Here is a 21,449-nt window from a genome sequence, read left to right as displayed (position 1 = left end):
GGGCTACGGTGGAAGCTCTGGCCTGGGTGATCCTGAGAAGGCACCAGGTGGAACGAGAGTGAGGCAGCATAACCACTAGGCTCTGAGGATAGCCCACTTTACTGTAAGGCCCTTACTGTTGAGTTTGAGGAACAGTCTCTAGCCATAAACAGGTTCAGTGGTAAGGCAGAGCAGCATCTAACAGATCTGAGAGATTAATGACAAGGAATAACTGACTGCTATTGGGTAGGCAGGTTCGAGTTGAGTTGTTAATCTTGCAGAGGTGGTATTTTAGCTTTGACAGTATCTAGTACCCCCATTTGAAGGTGTCATACGTTTTTGGAGAAATTCACATATATGCGTATTAAAGTAGTCAAAAGTTTTGTATTTGGTCCTATATTCCGAGCATGCAATGACTACATCAAGATTGTGACTCTACAACATGCATTTGTAGTTTGTTTTGGTTGTGTTTCAGATTATGTTGTGTTAAATAGAAATTAATGGTAAATAATGTATTGTGTCATTTTGGAGTCACTTTTATTGTAAATAAGAAAATAATATGTTTCGGAACACTTCTAAATGAACGTGGATGCAACCACAACGCCATTTCAACATAGAAATGTGAGTACATTTTGGTTGAGATGTTGATCAATGAGATTTCAACCTTTATTCACCCACTTAAAAAGACAGACAGAAGTTTTTTGAATTTCCAATATGTTATCACAATGCGTTCAACCATTTAAAAGCACAATAAAGTTCGAATGGGAATACAATGTCAGATATTTTGTGTTTATAATGTGTTATCACTGTGCTTCATCTAATAGCACAACCAAATTACTTGGATTCAGATTACATTAAAAGTACACAGTGCAAGTGATCAGTGCTGTTCGAGATTTTGCACAGATGTATATATCGTGAATTTAAAGACTCTTGCTCCCTTCGGTCTCAACGTAGACTTTGATCATATTACTCCAGTGCTAGCCTCCCTACACTGGCTTCCTGTTAAGGCAACGGCTGATTTCAAGGTTTTACTGGTAACCTACAAAGCATTACATGGGCTTGCTCCTACCTATCTTTCCGATTTGGTCCTGCCGTACATACCTACACGTACGCTACGGTCACAAGACGCAGGCCTCCTAATTGTTCCTAGAATTTCTAAGCAAACAGCTGGAGGCAGGGCTTTCTCCTATAGAGCTCCATTTTTATGGAATGGTCTGCCTACCCATGTGAGAGACGCAGACTCGGTCTCAACCTTTAAGTCTTTACTGAAGACTCATCTCTTCAGTGGGTCATATGATTGAGTGTAGTCTGGCCCAGGAGTGTGAAGGTGAACGGAAAGGCTCTGGAGCAACGAACTACCCTTGCTGTCTCTGCCTGGCCGGTTCCCCTCTCTCTACTGGGATTCTCTGCCTCTAACCAATCAAGTTCAAGTTTATTTTATATAGCCCTTCGTACATCAGCTAATATCTCGAAGTGCTGTACAGAAACCCAGCCTAAAACCCCAAACAGCAAGCAATGCAGGTGTAGAAGCACGGTGGCTAGGAAAAACTCCCTAGAAAGGCCAAAACCTAGGAAGAAACCTAGAGAGGAACCAGGCTATGAGGGGTGGCCAGTCCTCTTCTGGCTGTGCCGGGTGGAGATTATAACAGAACATGGCCAAGATGTTCAAAATGTTCATAAATGACAAGCATGGTCAAATAATAATCAGGAATAAATGTCAGTTGGCTTTTCATAGCCGATAATTAAGAGTTGAAAACAGCAGGTCTGGGACAGGTAGGGGTTCCATAACCGCTATTACAGGGGCTGAGTCACTGGCTTACTGGTGCTCTTTCATGCCGTCCCTAGGAGGGGTGCGTCACTTGAGTGGGTTGAGTCACTGACGTGATCTTCCTGTCTGGGTTGGCGCCCCCCCTTGGGTTGTGCCGTGGTGGAGATCTTTGTGGGCTATACTCGGCCTTGTCTCGGGATGGTAAGTTGGTGGTTGAAGCTTTCCCTCTAGTGGTGTGGGGGCTGTGCTTTGGCAAAGTGGGTGGGGTTATATCCTTCCTGTTTGGCCCTGTCCGTGGGTATCATCGGATGCGGCCACAGTGTCTCCTGACCCCTCCTGTCTCAGCCTCCAGTATTTATGCTGCAGTAGTTTATGTGTCGGGGGGGCTAGGGTTAGTTTGTTATATCTGGAGTACTTCTCCTGTCTTATCCGGTGTCCTGTGTGAATTTAAGTATGCTCTCTAACTCTCTCTTTCTCTCTTTCTTTCTCTCTCTCTCTCTCTCAGAGGACCTGAGCCCTAGGACCATGCCTCAGGATTTTTGTCCCCAGTCCACCTGGCCGTGCTGCTGCTCCAGTTTCAACTGTTCTGCCTGCGGGTATGGAACCCTGACCTGTTCACCGGACGTGCTACCTGTCCCAGACCTGCTGTTTTCAACTCTCTAGAGACCGCAGGAGCGGTAGAGATACTCTTAATGATCGGCTATGAAAAGCCAACTGACATTTACTCCTGAGGTGCTAACTTGCTGCACCCTTGACACCTACTGTGATTATTATTATTTGACCATGCTGGTAATTTATGAACATTTGAACATCTTGGCCATGTTCTGTTATAATCTCCACCCGGCACAACCAGAAGAGGACTGGCCACCCCTCATAGCCTGGTTCCTCTCTAGGTTTCTTCCTAGGTTTTGGCCTTTCTAGGGAGTTTTTCCTAGCCACCGTGCTTCTACACCTGCATTGCTTGCTGTTTGGGGTTTTAGACTGGGTTTCTGTACAGCACTTTGAGATATCAGCTGATGTAAGAAGGGCTATATAAATAAAATTGATTTGATTTGATCTGAAGCCATTCTTGTGATTTTTGTGATTTTGCTATTGTAAATGTTTGTAGGCCTATGTAGCCAAATTGTATCTATGATCGTATACTATCCATTTATGTTTTTGGTATGTTATTTTTATATCTGAGAATTAACCAATGATATCAGGCCACGATTATAGACACCTGTGTGTGTCCTTTGACACTATATACAGTTGAAGTCGGAAGTTACCATACACTTAGATTGGAGTCATTAAAACTCGTTTTTCAACCACTCCACAAATTTCTTGTTAACAAACTATAGTTTTGGCAAGTCGGTTAGGACATCTACTTTGTGCATGACACAAGTCATTTTTCCAACAATTGTTTACAGACAGATTATTTCACTTATAATTCACTGTATCACAATTCCAGTGGGTCAGAAATGTACATACACTAAGTTGACTGTGCCTTTAAACAGCTTGGAAAATTCCAGAAAATGATGTCATGGCTTTAGAAGCTTCTGATAGGCTAATTGACATAATTTGAGTCAATTGGAGGTGTACCTGTGGATGTATTTCAAGGCCTACCTTCAAACTCAGTGCCTCTTTGCTTGACATCATGGGAAAATCAAAAGAAATCAGCCAAGACCTCAGAAAAAAAATTGTAGACCTCCACAAGTCTGGTCCATCCTTGGGAGCAATTTTCAAATGCCTGAAGGTACCACGTTCATCTGTACAAACAATAGTACGCAAGTATAAACACCATGGACCACGCAGCCATCATAACGCTCAGGAAGGAGACGCGTTCTGGCTGCTAGAGATGATGGTGCAAAAAGTGCAAATCAATCCCAGAACAACAGGAAAGGACCTTGTGAAAATGCAGGAGGAAACAGGTACAAAAGTATCTATAACCACAGTAAAACGAGTCCTATATCAACATAACCTGAAAGGCCGCTCAGCAAGGAAGAAGCCACTGCTCCAAAACCGCCATAAAAAAGCCAGACTACGGTTTGCAACTGCACATGGGGACAAAGATCGCACCTTTTGGAGAAATGTCCTCTCGTCTGATGAAACAAAAATAGAACTGTTTGGCCATAATGACCATCGTTATATTTGGAGGTAAAAAGGGAGATGCTTGCAAACCGAAGAACACCATCTCAACCGTGAAGCACGGGGGCAGCAGTATCATGTTGTGGGGGTGCTTTGCTGCAGGAGGGACTGGTGCACTTCACAAAATAGATGGCATCATGAGGCAGGAACATTATGTGGATATATTGAAGCAACATCTCAAGACATCAGTCAGGAAGTTAAAGCTTCGTCGCAAATGGGTCTTCCAAATGGACAATGACCCCAAGCATACTTCCAAAGTTGTGGCAAAATGGCTTAAGGACAACAAAGTCAAGGTATTGGAGTGGCCATCACAACGCCCTGACCTCAACCCTGTAGAAAGTTTGTGGGCAGAACTGAAAAAGCGTGTGCGAGCAAGGAGGCCTACCAACCTGACTCAGTTATACCAGCTCTGTCAGGAGGAATGGGCCAAAATTCACCCAACTTATTATGGGACGCTTGTGGAAGGCTTTAAAAAAGAAAGGTAGGGGCGTGGATCAGAAAACCAGTCAGTATCTGGTGTGATGACAGTTTGAGTTGATCAGGCTGTTGATTGTGGCCTGTGGAATGTTGTCCCACTCCTTTTCAATGCCTGTGCTAAGTTGTTGGATATTGGCTGGAACTGGAACACGCTGTCGTACAGGGCGATCCAGAGCAGCACAAACATGCTATATGGGCGACAACGTTGATATCAGCAAACCAGGATTCATCCGTGAAGAGCACACTTCTACAGCGTGCAAGTGGCTATCGAAGGTGAACATTTTCCCACTGAAGTCAGTTACAACACCAAACTGCTGTCAGGTCAAGACCCTGGTGAAGAAAACGAGCACGCAGATGAGCTTCCCTGAGACGGTTTCTGACAGTTTGTGCAGAAATTCTTCAGTTGTGCAAACCCACAGTCTCATCAGCTGTCCGGGTGGCTGGTCTCAGATGACCCCGCAGGTGAATAAGCTGGATGTGGAGGACCTGGGCTGGCGTGGTGACATGTGGTCTGCCGTTGTGAGGCCGGTTGGACGTACTGCGAATTTTCCAAAACGACGTGAGAGACAACTTATGGTCGATAAATTAACATGAAATTATCTGGCAACAGCTCTGGTGGACATTCCTGCAGTCAGCATGCCAATTGCACGCTCCCTAAAAACTTGAGACATTTGTGGCACTGTGTTGTGTGACAAAACTGCACTGTGGCCTTTTATTGTCCCCAGCACAAGATGCACCTTTGTAATGATCATGCTGTTTAATCAGCTTCTTGGTATGTCACACCTGTCAGGTGGATGGATTATCTTGGCAAAGGAGAAATGCTCACTAACAGGGATGTAAACACATTTGTACCCAAAATGTGAGAAAAATAAGCTTGTTGTGCATATGGAAACTTTCTAGGATCTTTTATTTCAGCTCATGAAACATGGAGTCAACACTTTACATGTTGCGTTCATATTTTTGTTCAGTATAGTATCATTGATGATATATGGCGTATAGAGTACAGTTACATTAGATTTGCTCTGTTAAACCTGCCCTTTGGAATGACTTCGATAACAACCGTGAATCTATTTAGTTAGCAGGGCTTGGTTAAAACCCTGAACGGATAGCTCTAGACAGATTAACTCTCCAGTAGGAGGTGCTGCCCAGCCTATAGTGTTTTTCTGATAGTGGATTTAACGTTGAAGATCTGACATTGTTTCAAAGGTACAAATTCAACATATTTTATACAAGGTTTGTCTATGTTGAAAATTGGTTACCACGATGACATCATTTTGTGGTTGAAATGTCAGCCTCAAAACAATAGTTTACGTTGATGACTTTGTGCAAATCCAATGTATTTTCCACCTAAAGTGCCTTCAGAAAGTATTCAGACCCCTTGACATATTCCACATTTTGTTGTGTTAGAGCCTAATTTTAAAATGTATTAAATTGAGATTTTGTGTCGCTAAGTATTCAACCCCTTTGTTATGGCAAGACTAAATATGTTCAGGAGTAAAACATTTGCTTAACAAGTCCCATAAAAAGTTGCATGGACTCACTCTGTGCAATAATAGTGTTAAACGTGATTTTGAATGACAACCTCATCTCTCTACCCCACACATACAATTATTGTCACGCCCTGACCACAGAGAGCCTTTTTATTCTCTATTTTGGTTAGGTCGGGGTATGACATCTAGGTTGTTTTATTTCTATGTTGGCCTAGTATGGTTCCTAATCAGAGGCAGTTGTCTCTGATTGGGGATCATATTTAGGCAGCCATTTCCCCACAGTTTTTTTGTGGGATCTTGTTTATGTGTAGTTGCATGTGAGCACTCCATAGCTTCATGTATCGTTTGCTGTTCTTTTATTGTTTTGTGCGTTTCACGAATAAAAAGATGTGGAACCCATATCACGCTGCGCCTTGGTCCGAATGGTATTTCAACGATCGTGACAATTATCTATAAGGTCCCTCAGTTGAGCAGTGAATTTCAAACATAGATTCAACCACAAAGGCCAAGGATGTTTTCCAATGCCCTGCAAAGAAGGGCACCTATTGGTAGATGGGTTTAAAATACAACTAAAACAGAAATTGAATATCCCTTTGGTCATGGTTAAGTTACTTATTACAGTTTGGATGGTGCATCAATGCACCCAGTCACTACAAAGATACAGGCGTCCTAAATCAGTTGGCAGAGAGAAAGGAAACTGCTCAGGGATTTCACCAATGCTTACAGAGTATAATGACTGTGAAAGGAGAAATCTGACAATGGATCAACAACCTTGTAGTTACTCCACAAATCCAGCACATCACTGAGAACCACTCTCCATATTTTCAAGAATAGTGATGGGTGTATCATGTTATGGGTGTGCTTGTAATCGTTAAGGAATAAGGAGTTTTTCAGGATAAAAAAAGAAATGGAGGGGAGCTAAGCACAGGCAAAATCCTAGAGGTAAATCTGGTTCAGTCTGCTTTCCACCAGACACTGGGAGATGAATTCACCATTCAACAAGACAATAACCTAAAACACAAGGCCAAATCTACACCAAGAAGACAGTGACTGTGTCTGAGAGGCCAAGCTACAGTTTTCTACTTAAATCTACCTGAAAATCTATGACAAGACCTGAAAATTGTTGTCTAGCAATGATCAATAACCAATTTGACAGATCTTGAAGAATTTTGAAAGGAATAATGGAGAAATGTTGCACAATCCAGGTGTTCGAAAGCTCTTAGACATTTACCCAGAAAGACTCACAGCGGTAATCGCTGCCAAAGATGATGTAACGTCTGCTTCCAACTCATACTCAAACACGAAGATCCCCTGAACGCAGCTCACTCTCCAGATCCCAATCACCTGAATTCTAATCACCTGTTCACACACCTGTATGTCATTATCACACACTATTTATTTCAATTGTTTGCACCCCATCACTTTGAGGTATTGTTTGTTTTGTGACACACTTTGTTTTTCCCCGTGATTTACTCCTCCTGTGTATGATCGTTTTTTCCTGCCTCACTAACGATGCCTTTTTCCTATTCCCTGCCTGTACTTTAGCCTATCGGATTTCCTGTTATCTACCTATTGCCTGATCTCCAGGACTACGTTACTAGCCTTTTCCCTGCCTGTACTGTTGCCCTTTTGGAACCCTGTGTATGACCTTCTGCCTGCTCCTGGACCCAGCTACCTGCCTTCTCCTGTGGTCCTGTGCGATAAACACCTGCTGTGCCCTGCGCTTGAAACCTCCCTTTGTATCTCCCCTCGTGTTCATTACAGATGATTCTAACATGTATTGATTCAGTGGGTTGAATACTTATCAAATCAAGATATATTAGTGTTTTATTTTTCATATTTTCTTTTCTCACAAATGTTAGATTTTTACACTTTGACATTACAGAGTATTTTGTGTAGATCGTTGTCAAGAAATGACAATTAAATCCATTTAATCCCACTTTGTAACAACAAAATGTGGAAAACGTCAAGGGATGTGAATACTTTCTGAAGGCACTGTATGCCTCTGTAACTTTCTCACTCATCATTATTCATAAATCATTCATGATTATCTGTAATCTTGATAGCATCCACATTAATTTAGAAGTGTTTAGAAACCCATTTTATTCTTATTACAATAAAAGTGACTCCTAAATGACACAATACATTATTTACCAGAAACAGTAAGTATGAAAACAGATATGTATTAAATTACCCTCAAATAAAAGGTGACATTCGGTAATGTCGCCTCATATGAAACATCCAAAATGCTGGAATACAGAGAAAAAGTCAACGTTTTTGCTTCATTGACCAAATAAATACGTAGGGAAGTGTAGATGTTAATGCAACTTCCTCTGCATCACACTCTGGATTTTGCAAAATACTCCCTCAAGGGTTATGTAATAGCCCACTGGGCACACACTGGTTGAATCAACATTGTTTCCAAGTCATTTCAATTAAATTACCTTGAACCAAAGTGGAATAGATGTGGACTTGACATCTGTGCCCAGTGGGAAGTGTCATGGCGTGCTAATGCAGCATGATTTGATGTCTTGTGTCTTCTGTGGGTTTTATTACAACCAGGTTTTTGGCTTATTACAGTTCTCTATTAACACTTCACCAGATGTCTTGACTTGAATCATACACTTGCATAATGATGGCATGCCCACATGAGTTGGTGAGGAATCTAAGGAGGTTTTGGAACATTTGTCTTGGAAAATGTGTACAGTCATGCAGGAGAATTGGCCTTCACCAAAATTCTTGAATGAAGTAAGGGAAATATATGAATGTCAAGTCCAAATTGATTGGCACTCTTGATAAATATGAGCAAAAGAGACTGTACAAAATAAATAATTCAAATACTGAGCTATATTGTACAGTATGCAAAAAAAAAAGCAACATATTATTTTATACTAATACACTTGCACAGACAAAAATAGGTGTCAAAATTATTACCTTTCAATACCTCCCTTGTGAAGATAACAGCAATGAGCCTTTTCTAAAATGTTTTATCATTTACATTACATTTAAGTCATTTAGCAGACGCTCTTATCCAGAGCGACTTACAAATTGGTGCATTCACCTTATGACATCCAGTGGAACAGCCACTTTACAATAGTGCATCTAAATCTTTTAAGGGGGGGGGGTCAGAAGGATTGCTTTATCCTATCCTAGGTATTCCTTAAAGAGGTGGGGTTTCAGGTGTCTCCGGAAGGTGGTGATTGACTCCGCTGTCTTGGCGTCGTGAGGGAGTTTGTTCCACCATTGGGGTGCCAGAGCAGCGAACAGTTTTGACTGGGCTGAGCGGGAACTGTACTTCCTCAGTGGTAGGGAGGCGAGCAGGCCAGAGGTGGATGAACGCAGTGCCCTTGTTTGGGTGTAGGGCCTGATCAGAGCCTGAAGGTACTGAGGTGCCGTTCCCCTCACAGCTCCGTAGGCAAGCACCATGGTCTTGTAGCGGATGCGAGCTTCAACTGGAAGCCAGTGGAGAGAGCGGAGGAGCGGGGTGACGTGAGAGAACTTGGGAAGGTTGAACACCAGACGGGCTGCGGCGTTCTGGATGAGTTGTAGGGGTTTAATGGCACAGGCAGGGAGCCCAGCCAACAGCGAGTTGCAGTAATCCAGACGGGAGATGACAAGTGCCTGGATTAGGACCTGCGCCGCTTCCTGTGTGAGGCAGGGTCGTACTCTGCGGATGTTGTAGAGCATGAACCTACAGGAACGGGCCACCGCCTTGATGTTAGTTGAGAACGACAGGGTGTTGTCCAGGATCACGCCAAGGTTCTTAGCGCTCTGGGAGGAGGACACAATGGAGTTGTCAACCGTGATGGCGAGATCATGGAATGGGCAGTCCTTCCCCGGGAGGAAGAGCAGCTCCGTCTTGCCGAGGTTCAGCTTGAGGTGGTGATCCGTCATCCACACTGATATGTCTGCCAGACATGCAGAGATGCGATTCGCCACCTGGTCATCGGAAGGGGGAAAGGAGAAGATTAATTGTGTGTCGTCTGCATAGCAATGATAGGAGAGACCATGTGAGGTTATGACAGAGCCAAGTGACTTGGTGTATAGCGAGAATAGGAGAGGGCCTAGAACAGAGCCCTGGGGGACACCAGTGGTGAGAGCGCGTGGTGAGGAGACAGATTCTCGCCACGCCACCTGGTAGGAGCGACCTGTCAGGTAGGACGCAATCCAAGCGTGGGCCGCGCCGGAGATGCCCAACTCGGAGAGGGTGGAGAGGAGGATCTGATGGTTCACAGTATCGAAGGCAGCCGATAGGTCTAGAAGGATGAGAGCAGAGGAGAGAGAGTTAGCTTTAGCAGTGCGGAGCGCCTCCGTGATACAGAGAAGAGCAGTCTCAGTTGAATGACTAGTCTTGAAACCTGACTGATTTGGATCAAGAAGGTCATTCTGAGAGAGATAGCAGGAGAGCTGGCCAAGGACGGCACGTTCAAGAGTTTTGGAGAGAAAAGAAAGAAGGGATACTGGTCTGTAGTTGTTGACATCGGAGGGATCGAGTGTAGGTTTTTTCAGAAGGGGTGCAACTCTCGCTCTCTTGAAGACGGAAGGGACGTAGCCAGCGGTCAAGGATGAGTTGATGAGCGAGGTGAGGTAAGGGAGAAGGTCTCCGGAAATGGTCTGAGATTGGAGATTGGAGAACACATTGGGAGGGATCTTAGGCCATTCCTCCATACAGAAGTTTTGGGGATTTTGTGGTCAATTAACCATTTCTTTGTGGATTTTGATGTGTGCTTGGGGTTATTGTCTTGCTGGAAGATCCACTTGGAGCCAAGTTTCAGGCTCCTAGCAGAGGCAAACAGGTTTTTGGCTGAAATGTCCTGGTACTGGGTAAAGTTAATGATGCTGTTGACCTTAACAAGGGCCCCTGGACCAGTGGAAACAAAATAGCCCCATAACATCGAAGATCCAACACCATATTTTACAGTAGGTACTGGGTTCTTTTCTGCATATGCATATTTATTTAGACACAAAACCCACCAATGGTGTTCAGGGCCAAAGACCTCTATTTTCATGTCATCTGAACATACAGTAGCACCTGTTCCAATCAAAATGCCGTTTAGCAAACTCTAGACGTTCACATTTGTCGGATGACATGAAAATAGAGCTCTTTGGCCACGTACACCAGTGGTGGGTTTTGCATCGAAAGAAAGATGCATACGCATTGAAGGTATTGAAAACATGGGTGCCAATACTTTTTACCCCTATATTTGAGAGAACATTTTTTTAATGTTAAACAAAATCTCTTTCTCCGAGAAATTGTATTAAATAATATAATTTTGCACAAACAAATTTGCATACAGGTGTTTTTGCTTATTTTTAACAAGAGTGCCAATAATTTTGGACCTGACTATATATGTTGGCACATTAGTAGCTCTACATAAACAAGCAAAACATGCAGTGAGTACATAGTCACTGTTCTAGCAGTTAGTTTACCGGTGAACATCACACTGCCATGCAACACGCCACATGACATCAGGTCACTCACTATCTCACACCCAGACACAGAGGAAAAGTTTATAAGATGATCTAAGAGTTGGACACGGTGAGTGGTAGCGAAGCATGCTTACCGGTACCTTCATTTTAAAGTCATCCCGGTGCAGCTTAATGCCTATGTCAGCGATGGCCCTCTGGAAGAAACGGGAGGGCCTCAGCACCAACACCAGCTGGAGGTTCCCTGGAAATGCCCCCTAGTGGCCACAGGTACAAAGCACAGCTTCATGACATCTCATAGTTCTGATTGTGGAGGGAGCTCCTGCTCTGTTTCTACTTTCCATTATGTATCTCACATATTATACTTGGGAATAATTTGCCTTACGCAAGACTTCCTGATATAGAAGCATTGGTCTATTTTACAATGGTAATTTCTGAGATAAAATAGCCTGGTTCCATACTCTATGTGCTGTGGCAAACTCCTCCTTGATGCCAAACACAGAGAGAAGTCGAGTGAAGCACAAACAGACTATACCACCAGGAAAGAGATAAAAGCATTGTCTGAAGTTAAATATGGACGTCTTCATACCGCTATCCGCGTCAGCGAGGCCTTCACCGAGCTCCATTTGTCCCGCCTGCGGTCGATGATTATAACGAAACCGATGCTGGCAGCGTCCAAACTAGACAAGGAAAGATTTAAATAAACACATGCGGTAGGTGAAGCTATCCAAGCATGTAGTCACAAGACATATTCAAGAGGGCACTACAGTACACTGCTGTATTCTGTCTCTGTACAGTTTAAACAGAGTTTATACCAAATCACTTCAGCGCTCTCTGAACCAGGCCATTATAGTTAACAGTGTAAGAGGAGCTGTGTAAGCTTGTTTAATGTTTGGGGTGTTTTACAGGGAAGATGTTAAGTGAGGGTCATTAACATTCTCAATGTGTTACTCTGACAAAAGGGTGAATGAAGTTGCTCCCCTATCAGCACAAGACGTTTAAAAGACAATGAAAAGAATATGTATTTTTAATGTCTTGTGCTCACTGGGTGGTGATCTTACTGTGTTATCGGGCCTAGTATATTCCTACTCGACTGAAAAACGTTTGTGTATTTTCCTGACTGAGAGCAGCTTACATGAGACTAGATTAATTGAACACTCACTGTGTCATGAGAGAGAGAACGATATCCCAGATGTGCCATTTTCGGAGCGTATTTCACAAGACACCTTTTTCACATTTTGCCACACCCTGAGAAATGTGTCTTGTGAAATACAGTCAGGTACATAATTATTGGCACCTTTAATAAAGATTAGCAAAAAAGACTATATAAAACAAATAATACAAATACTGACCTATATTCTATGCTATTTTATTTTATACTAATACAATTGCTCAGAGAAATAGATTTAGTTTCTTAACAAGTAATAAAGACAAGTAATGAAAAAAAATGTGGATTTTGATTAGTGTTTGGGGTTATTGTCTTGCTGGAAGATCCAATTGTGGCCAAGTGTCAGCCTTCTGGCAGAGGCAACCAAGTTTTGGGCTAAAATGTCCTGGTACTTGGTAAATTTCATGATGCCGTCGACCTTAATAAGGGGGCCAGGAGCAGGGGACGCGAAATAGCCCAAGAACATCAAAGATCCACCACCATATTTTACTGTAGGTATGAGGTACTTTTCTGCATATGCTTCTGTTTTTCAACCCCAAACTCACCACTGGTCTGCGTGGTCAAATTACATGAAAATAGAGCTCTTTGGCGACACACAACAGTGGTGGATTTGGCGTTGAAAAACAGAAGCATACGCAGAGAAGTACCTCATACCTACTGTAAAATATGGTGGTGGATCTTTGATACAGTCTTTCTTGCTCATCTGCAGTATAGGTTACCAATAATTATGGACCTGACTGTATCTGTATTATGGACCTGACTGTAGTAATGCAAGATACAGTTGAAGTCGGAAGTTTACATACACCTTAGCCAAATACATTTAAACTCAGTTTTTCACAATTCCTGACATTTAATCCTAGTAAAAATGCCCTGTTTTAGGTCAGTTAGGATCACCACTTTATTTTAAGAACGTGAAATGTCAGAATGATTTATTTCAGCTTTTATTTCTTTCATCACATTCCCAGTGGGTCAGAAGTTTACATACACTCAATTAGTATTTGGTAGCATTGCCTTTATATTGTTTAACTTGGGTCAAACGTTTCGGGTAGCCTTTCACAAGCTTCCCACAATAAGTTGGGTGAATTTTGGCAGAGCTGGAATCTGACAGAGCTGGTGTAACTGAGTCAGGTTTGTAGGCCTCCTTGCTCGCACACACTTTTTCAGTTCTGCCCACAAATTTGGAACTTTGGAAGTATGCTTGGGGTCATTGTCCATTTGGAAGACCATTTGCGACCAAGCTTTACCTTCCTGACTGATGTCTTGAGATGTTGCTTCAATATATCCACATAATTTTCCTTCCTCGTGATGCCATCTATTTTGTGAAGTGCACCAGTCCCTCCTGCAGCAAAGCAACATGATGCTGCCACCCCCGTGCTTCACGGTTGGGATGGTGTTCTTCGGCTTGCAAGCATCCCACTTTTTCCTCCAAACATAACGATGGTCATTATGGCCAAACAGTTCCATTTTTGTTTCATCAGACCAAAGGACATTTCTCCAAAAAGTACAATCTTTGTCCCCATATGCAGTTGCAAACCGTAGTCTGGCTTTTTTTATGGCGGTTTTGGAGCAGTGGCTTCTTCCTTGCTGAGCGGCCTTTCAGGTTAGGTCGATATAGGACTCATTTTACTGTGGATATAGATACTTTTGTACCTGTTTCCTCCAGCATCTTTACAAGGTCCTTAGCTGTTGTTCTGGGATTGATTTGCACTTTTCGCACCAAAGTACGTTCATCTCTAGGAGACATAACGCGTCTCCTTCCTGAGTGGTATGACGGCTGCGTGGTCTTATGGTGTTTATACTTGCGTACTATTGTTTGTACAGATGAACGTGGTACCTTCAGGTGTTTGGAAATTGCTCCCAAGGATGAACCGGACTTGTGGAGGTCTACAATTGTTTGTCTGAGGTCTTGGCTGATTTCTTTTGATTTTCCCATGATGTCAAGCAGAGGCACTGAGTTTGAAGGTAGGCCTTGAAATACATCCACAGGTACACCTCCAATTAACTCAAATTATGTCAATTAGCCTATCAGAAGCTTCTAAAGCCATGACATCATTTTCTGGAATTTTCCAAGCTGTTTAAAGGCACAGTCAACTTAGTGTATGTACATTTCTGACCCACTGGAATTGTGATACAGTGAATTATAAGTGAAATAATCTGTCTAAACAATTGTTGGAAAAATTACTTGTGTCATGCACAAAGTAGATGTCCTAACCGACTTGCCAAAACTATAGTTTGTTAACAAGAGATTTGTGAAGTAGTTGAAAAACGGGTTTTAATGACATAAGTGTATGTAAACTTCCGACTTCAACTGTATGTAAACATTATTAAACTGGCATTATTAAAGTGACTAGTGATCCATTTATTAAAGTGGCCAATGATTTCGAGTCTGTATGTAGGCAGGATCCTCTCTGTGTCAGTGATGTGTTATGCTCGACCCACTCAATTTCCCACCACAAAACACCAGATAAAGAGTAGAACCAGCTCACCTGATTTTATTCTATGATTTGACTATTAGATGTTCAATGTTTCTTTTGACATAAAGAAAAGGAATAGTTTCGTCATATTAAAACAAGAGTTCAGTTCACGTAACAGGGTTGACAGTATATTTTATTTTATTAAAATGAATCACGAATCACATTAAATAAATAATAAAATTCAGAAATGACTTTGTCAAAGCAACAAAATAGCTAGGGATTTACAATAATGATGAAAACTTGGATACATTTTGAGGTTAAGTGAGTTAAAGTCACAGAGGGTGCATGGAGGGACATGTGAAAATGCTGAATTTTGGCACTTTATTAAGTCTTCATTCATATTAAACATCGGATGTATTGAATTGTCCATGTGTTTTATATTAAAGGGCACTTCATCGAATATAACATGCTAAAAGTCAATATTGTTGCACAATTTCTACCTAAAATATAAAAGGGATGCAAAAGGCACTAATTTCAACAATGTTGTTGATCCATCCTCATTTTTCTCCTATCACAGCCATTAAACTCTGTAACTTTTTAAAAAACACGATTGGCCTCATGGTGAAATACATGAGCGGTGTCCTGCCTCTCCGGCAACTAAGATAGGAAAGACACCTGTATCTTTGTAGTGACTGGTTGTATCGATACATCATCCAAAGACTAATTAATAACTTCACCGTGTCTGCTTTTTAAAAATGTTTGACCCTTTTATAAATCGGTGCTCTTCTTTTGCGAGGCATTGGAAAATCTCCCTGGTCTTTGTGCTTGAATTTGTGCTTGAAATTCACTACTCAACTGAGGGACCTTACAGTTAATTGTATGTGTGGGATACAGAGATGGGGTAGTCATTAAAAAATCATGTAAACCAAGGGTATTCCATCGTAGATCCACGGACCCCTAGGGGTACTACAGGTACTGCAAGGGGTCCGCAAAAACATACATATTTTTTATTAGTGTGATTTTCCCTCCAATGTCTTGATAAATATCGCTACATTTTGCATTGACGTCATTTAGCACTCTTTTTCAGAGCGACTTCAAGGAGCAATTTGGGTTACGCGCCTTGCTCAAGGGCACATAGATTTTTCAACTAGTCAGCTCGGGGATTCAAACCAGCAACCTTTCAGTTACTGCCCCAACGCTCTTAACCACTAGGCTACTTGCTAGAAACAACAGAAAATAGGAGAATATCTTATTTCTAATGATGTCAACTTTTTTTCTCAACTCTTAAAATTGAGCAAATTACACTCATTGTAGTCAATTACACTCAATGGAGTTTCTGACATAGGCTTTGGAAAAAACTAATTGGCTACCAGTGTGGCAAGCGCCACTGGCTACTGGTAAGCTTTCTTGACTTGGACATACATTTTTTGCCAACACATGGTTAGCCTTTGTTTAACCAGGTAAACAGCTGATCTTAGCGAAAATGTGTTCTAGCTAATAGGCCTGCTACCAAGGACTGTGGGCTCTCCTTCTCCGTGGCCGACGTGAGTAAGACATTTAAACGTGTTAACCCTCGCAAGGCTGCTGGCCCAGACGGCACCCCTAGCCGCGTCCTCAGAGCATGCGCAGACCAGCTCGCTGGTGTGTTTGCGGACATATTCAATCTCTCCCTATCCCAGTCTGCTGTCCCCACATCTTCAAGATGGCAACCATTGTTCCTGTACCTAAGAATGCAAAGGTAAATTAACTAAATGACTATCGCCCCGTAGCACTCACTTCTGTCATCATGAAGTACTTTGAGAGACTAGTCAAGGATCATATCACCTCCACCTCACCCTAGACCCACTTCAATTTGCTTACCGCCCCGATAGGTCCACAGACAATGCAATCGCCATCACACTGCACACTGCCCTAACCCATCTGGACAAGAGGAATACCTATGTAAGAATGCTGTTCATTGACTACAGCTCAGCATTCAACACCATAGTACCCCCCAAGCTCATCATTAAGCTTGTAGCCCTGGGTCTCAACCCCGCCCTGTGTAATTGCGTCCTGGACTTTCTGACGGGCCGCCCCCAGGTTGTGAAGGTAGGAAACAACATCTCCACTTCGCTGATCCTCAACACTGGGTCCCCACAAGGTTGCGTGCTCAGCCCCCTCCGTAGTACTCCCTGTTCACCCATGACTGCGTGGCCATGCACGCCTCCAACTCAATCATCAAGTTTACAGACGATACAACAGTAGTAGGCTTGATTACCAACAACGACGAGACGGCCTACAGGGAGGAGGTGAGGGCTCTCGGAGTGTGGTATTAGGAAAACAACCTCTCGCTCAACGTCAACAAAACAAAGGAGATGATCGTGGACTTCAGGAAACAGCAGAGGGAGCACCACCCTATCCACATCGATGGGACAGCAGTGGAGAAGGTGGAAAGTTTTAAGTTCCTCTGCGCACACATCACGGACAAACTGAAATGGTCCTCCCACACAGACAGTGTAGTGAAGAAGGCACAACAGCGTCTCTTCAACCTCAAGAGGCTGAAGAAATTTGGCTTGTCACCTAAAACCCTTACATACTTTTACAGGTGCACAATTGAGGGCCTTCCGAGTGGCGCAGTGGTCTAAGGCACTTCATCGCAGTGCTAGCTGTGCCACTAGAGAGTCTGGGTTCGAGCCCAGGCTCTGTTGCAGCCGGGCCGCGACCGGGAGACCCATGGGGCTGCGCACAATTGGCCCAGCATCGTCCGGGTTAGTGGAGGGTTTGGCCGGCAGGGATGTCCTTGTCCCATCGCGCACTAGCGACTTTTGTGGCGGGCCGGGCGCAGTGCGCGCTGACACGGTCGCCAGGTGTACGGTGTTTCCTCTGACACATTGGTGCGACTGGCTTCCGGGTTAAGTGGGCATTGTGTATAAAAGCAGTACGGCTTGGCTGGATTGTGTTTCGGAGGACGCACGGCTCTCGACCTTCGCCTATCCCGAGTCCGTACGAGAGATGCAGCGATGAGACAAGCCTGTAACTACCAATTGGATACCACAAAATTGGGGAGAAACAGGGGTAAAAAAATCCTGTCGGGCTGTATCACCTCCTGGTATGGCAAATGCACCGCCCACAACCGCAGGGCTCTCCAGAGGGTGGTGTGGTCTGCACAACGCATCACCGGGGGCAAACTACCTGCCCTCCAGGACACCTACAGCACCTGATGTCACAGGAAGGCCAAAAAGATCATCAAGGAATACAACCACCCGAGCAACTGCCTGTTCACCCCGCTATCATCCAGAAGGCAAAGTCAGTACAGGTGCATCAAAGCTGGGACCGAGAGACTGAAAAACAGCTTCTATCTCAAGGCTATCAGACTGTTAAACAGCCATCACTAACACAGAGAGGCTGCTGCCTACCTACAGACTTGAAATCATTGGCCACTTTAATAAATGGATCACTAGTCACTTTAGTAATGTTAACATATCTTGCATTACTTATCTCATATGTATATACTGTATTTTATACCATCTATTGCATCTTGCCAATGTCGCTCGGTCATTGCTCATCCATATATTTATATGTATATATTCTTATTCCATTCCTATACTTAGATTTGTGTGTATTAGGTAGTTGTGGAATTGTTAGATATTGATGCACTGTCGGAACTAGAAGCACAAGAATTTCACTACACTCGCAATAACATCTGCTAACCATGTGTATGTGACCGATAACATTTTATTTGATTTGAGGCTCTGTTAGAGTTCACACATTCAACTATAATGTACAGTCGTGGCTAAAAGTTCTGAGAATGACACAAATATTAATTTCCACAAAGTTTGCTGCTTCAGTGTCTTTAGATATTTTTGTCAGGTGTTACTATGGAATACTGAAGTATAATTACAAGCATTTCATAAGTGTCAAAGGCTTTTATTGACAATTACATGAAGTTGATGCAAAGAGTCAATATTTGCCGTGTTGACCCTTCTTTTTCAAGACCTCTGCAATCCGCCCTGGCATGCTGTCAATTAACTTCTGGGCCACATCCTGACTGATTGCAGCCCATTCTTGCATAATCAATGCTTGGAGTTTGTCAGAATTTGTGGGATTTTGTTTGTCCACCCGCCTCTTAGGGAGGTCAAAATAATGAAAAACTATCTACAAAATCTAATAATGAAAAAATGTTGATTACTTCCACTTGACATTATCATTCACCTGATGATAAGACAAGACGTGAGAAAAAAACTGTTTGCTAATATATGATGGGGTCCCTGGGTCGCTGGTTTTACATCAGGTAAACAGTAACCATTATTACTGCAGACAGACTGAGTCCATGCAACTTATTATGCGATTTGTTAAGCACATTTTTACTCCTGCACTTATTTAAGCTTGTCATAACAGAGGGGTTGAATACTTATTGACTCAAACCATTTCAGCTTAAAAACTTCTAAAAATGTAATTCCACTTTGACATTATGGGGTATTGTGTGTAAATTCAGGCTGTTTCGCAACAAAATGTGGAAAAAGTCAAGGGGTGTGAATACTTTCTGAAGGCACTGTATGTTTATTTAAGCCTGTGTTTCTTCAAGCAAAACTCATTCAAATGAATGCATCACTGTGCTGCTAGAGGCAGCACTCTTTGGCCTGTACTAATCAAATACACAGTAGCATTACAGTAAGCTTCTGTTCTCCACTGTGGGAAAATAATGTGCACCAGAATTGCAGAATTGATCTGAACTGCATAACCATGGGAGCATATTTATGGTTGTAGTGAAGCTGCATACTTTACCTGGGGATGCTAGTCAGATATGTGACAACATTCTGGAAGTCCTCGTCTAGGAGGTCGCCGAAGCCTGAGTATTCAGGGAAGGTGATGATGGGGGCGCCATCTTTCCCTCTTCCTCCTGCACACATAGGGTTACATCAATAGATTGACAGAAATATGTCAATTTTGTTACATTCATTAATTTACACCAGGCTTCTACAGTAAAATAAATATTTATTTGGATAAAAAACAACATTCTGCTGTTACCGATCTGATGGGTGACTTTATATCAATAGAAAAGTTATTTTCCACTAATCAACCACAAGGTGGTGGCATTGGGCTGTCAGCACAAATTCAGATTTGATTATTTTTTGCCAAAAGTCATGATTGAATCAAAACTTATATGAAACATGAAACTAAATAAGTTTGATGAGTGAAAATGTTGATATGACAATCTAAATGAAGAAATATGAGGAGAGATGTAAATTTCAAAAAATCAAAATTGTCTCACTAAATCCTGAAACAAATGAAGCAATCAGAGGCAGCCATAATATAATCCATGATCCTATATCTCTCCAATCAGAGATTTATCAGTCAAAGTGTATCACTATGAGAAAGCATAGTGGAACAGCAAGTCACCCTATATCTAAAGTGTTCCTCCTCACACATCATCATGCCCCAGTGCCTGCATTCCTGAGTGGAGATAGGAGTATAGATAGATTTTAGGGTGAATTCTCAACTTCAAAACAGTTCAGTTTGGGATGACAGAGGGGAACTGCTGTAAATTGTACCTCATCTGCCCAAGGCAGTCTGATTTTCTACTTGAGGCCCCCCGAGTCTGGGCACTTACATTATTTGGACATACACTGTATTACTCTTATTCCGGAGGAGGACGTCAGGAAATGCTGCCTTTCATATTAGTGGTGAGGTAACTGTAGCTCTTTACTTTTACTGACTAACTTTTTCCCTTCCTAAATCCTCCTCTGCCTTCTTCTCTCTGTCTCTCAGTTCTAAAAATGTACTAACACTGACAAGCAAATCACATAGACAAGCATAACAGCCTCCTCCCAAACTCAGATGTCTTTGTGCTAAAAGCAGCATGTAGTTTATTTCCTGTGCCATCTCGTCTGCCATCCATCCCACTGGGTGACAACTCATCTATCAGTCCTCCCAGCCAGACACATCCAATTATTTACCTGCATATGGCAGAAAATTCCACCACAGGGAATCCTCACATATGTCAGAGCTTCTGTTGCCTACCTCTCTCACTGACAACAGTACACCAGATAACAATCAGAGCTGTACAATACTGCCCTGTCTAGAAAGCTCAACTCAGCATCACCTCATCAGGTATAAGGTACGTAAGTAGTGCAGAAATAATGCTTCTATAGGTGTGGAGGTAATACTGGAATAACGTCAACAGCGAGGTGGCCTTTATTTGTAACCAGTGGCGTAAAGTACAGTACTTAAGTAAAAATAATTTAAAGTACTACTTAAGTAGTTTTTTGGGGTAGCTGTACTTTACTATTTATAATTTTGACAACTTATACTTTTACTTCACTACATTCCTGAAGAAAATGATGTACTTTTTACACCATACATTTTCCCTGACACCCAAACGTACTTGTTACATTTTTTATGCTAAGCAGAACAGAAAATTGATCAATTCACACGCTTATCAAGAGAACATCCCTGGTTATCCCTACTGCCTATGATCTGGCGGACTCACTAAACATCCATGCTTTGTTTGTAAATGATGTATCAATCAGTGTTGTGTGCCCTTGGCTATCCGTAAATAAATAAAAACAAGAAAGTTGTGCCATCTGGTTTGCGTAATATTAAGACTTTGAAATTATTCATAC

At 42.5% G+C, this 21,449-nt stretch overlaps 1 protein-coding gene across 1 annotated transcript in view; it reads right to left on the bottom strand.

Annotated features, from left to right (window-relative positions):
* Positions 1–21,449, bottom strand: part of mcf2l2 (MCF.2 cell line derived transforming sequence-like 2) — a 103,165-nt gene that overhangs the window by 79,672 nt on the left and 2,044 nt on the right. Inside the window, exons 2-4 of the mRNA XM_039002568.1 lie at positions 19,612–19,726; positions 11,855–11,945; positions 11,403–11,522 (exon numbers count right to left, since the gene is read on the bottom strand). Coding sequence (XP_038858496.1) covers positions 11,403–11,522; positions 11,855–11,945; positions 19,612–19,726 — 326 coding nt within the window. The remainder of the gene's footprint in view (positions 1–11,402; positions 11,523–11,854; positions 11,946–19,611; positions 19,727–21,449) is intronic.

The sequence above is a fragment of the Salvelinus namaycush genome, chromosome 10 (genome assembly GCF_016432855.1).
Source record: "Salvelinus namaycush isolate Seneca chromosome 10, SaNama_1.0, whole genome shotgun sequence".
NCBI classification, from domain to species: domain Eukaryota; kingdom Metazoa; phylum Chordata; class Actinopteri; order Salmoniformes; family Salmonidae; genus Salvelinus; species Salvelinus namaycush.
This window is presented reverse-complemented; position numbering and strand designations above follow the sequence as displayed.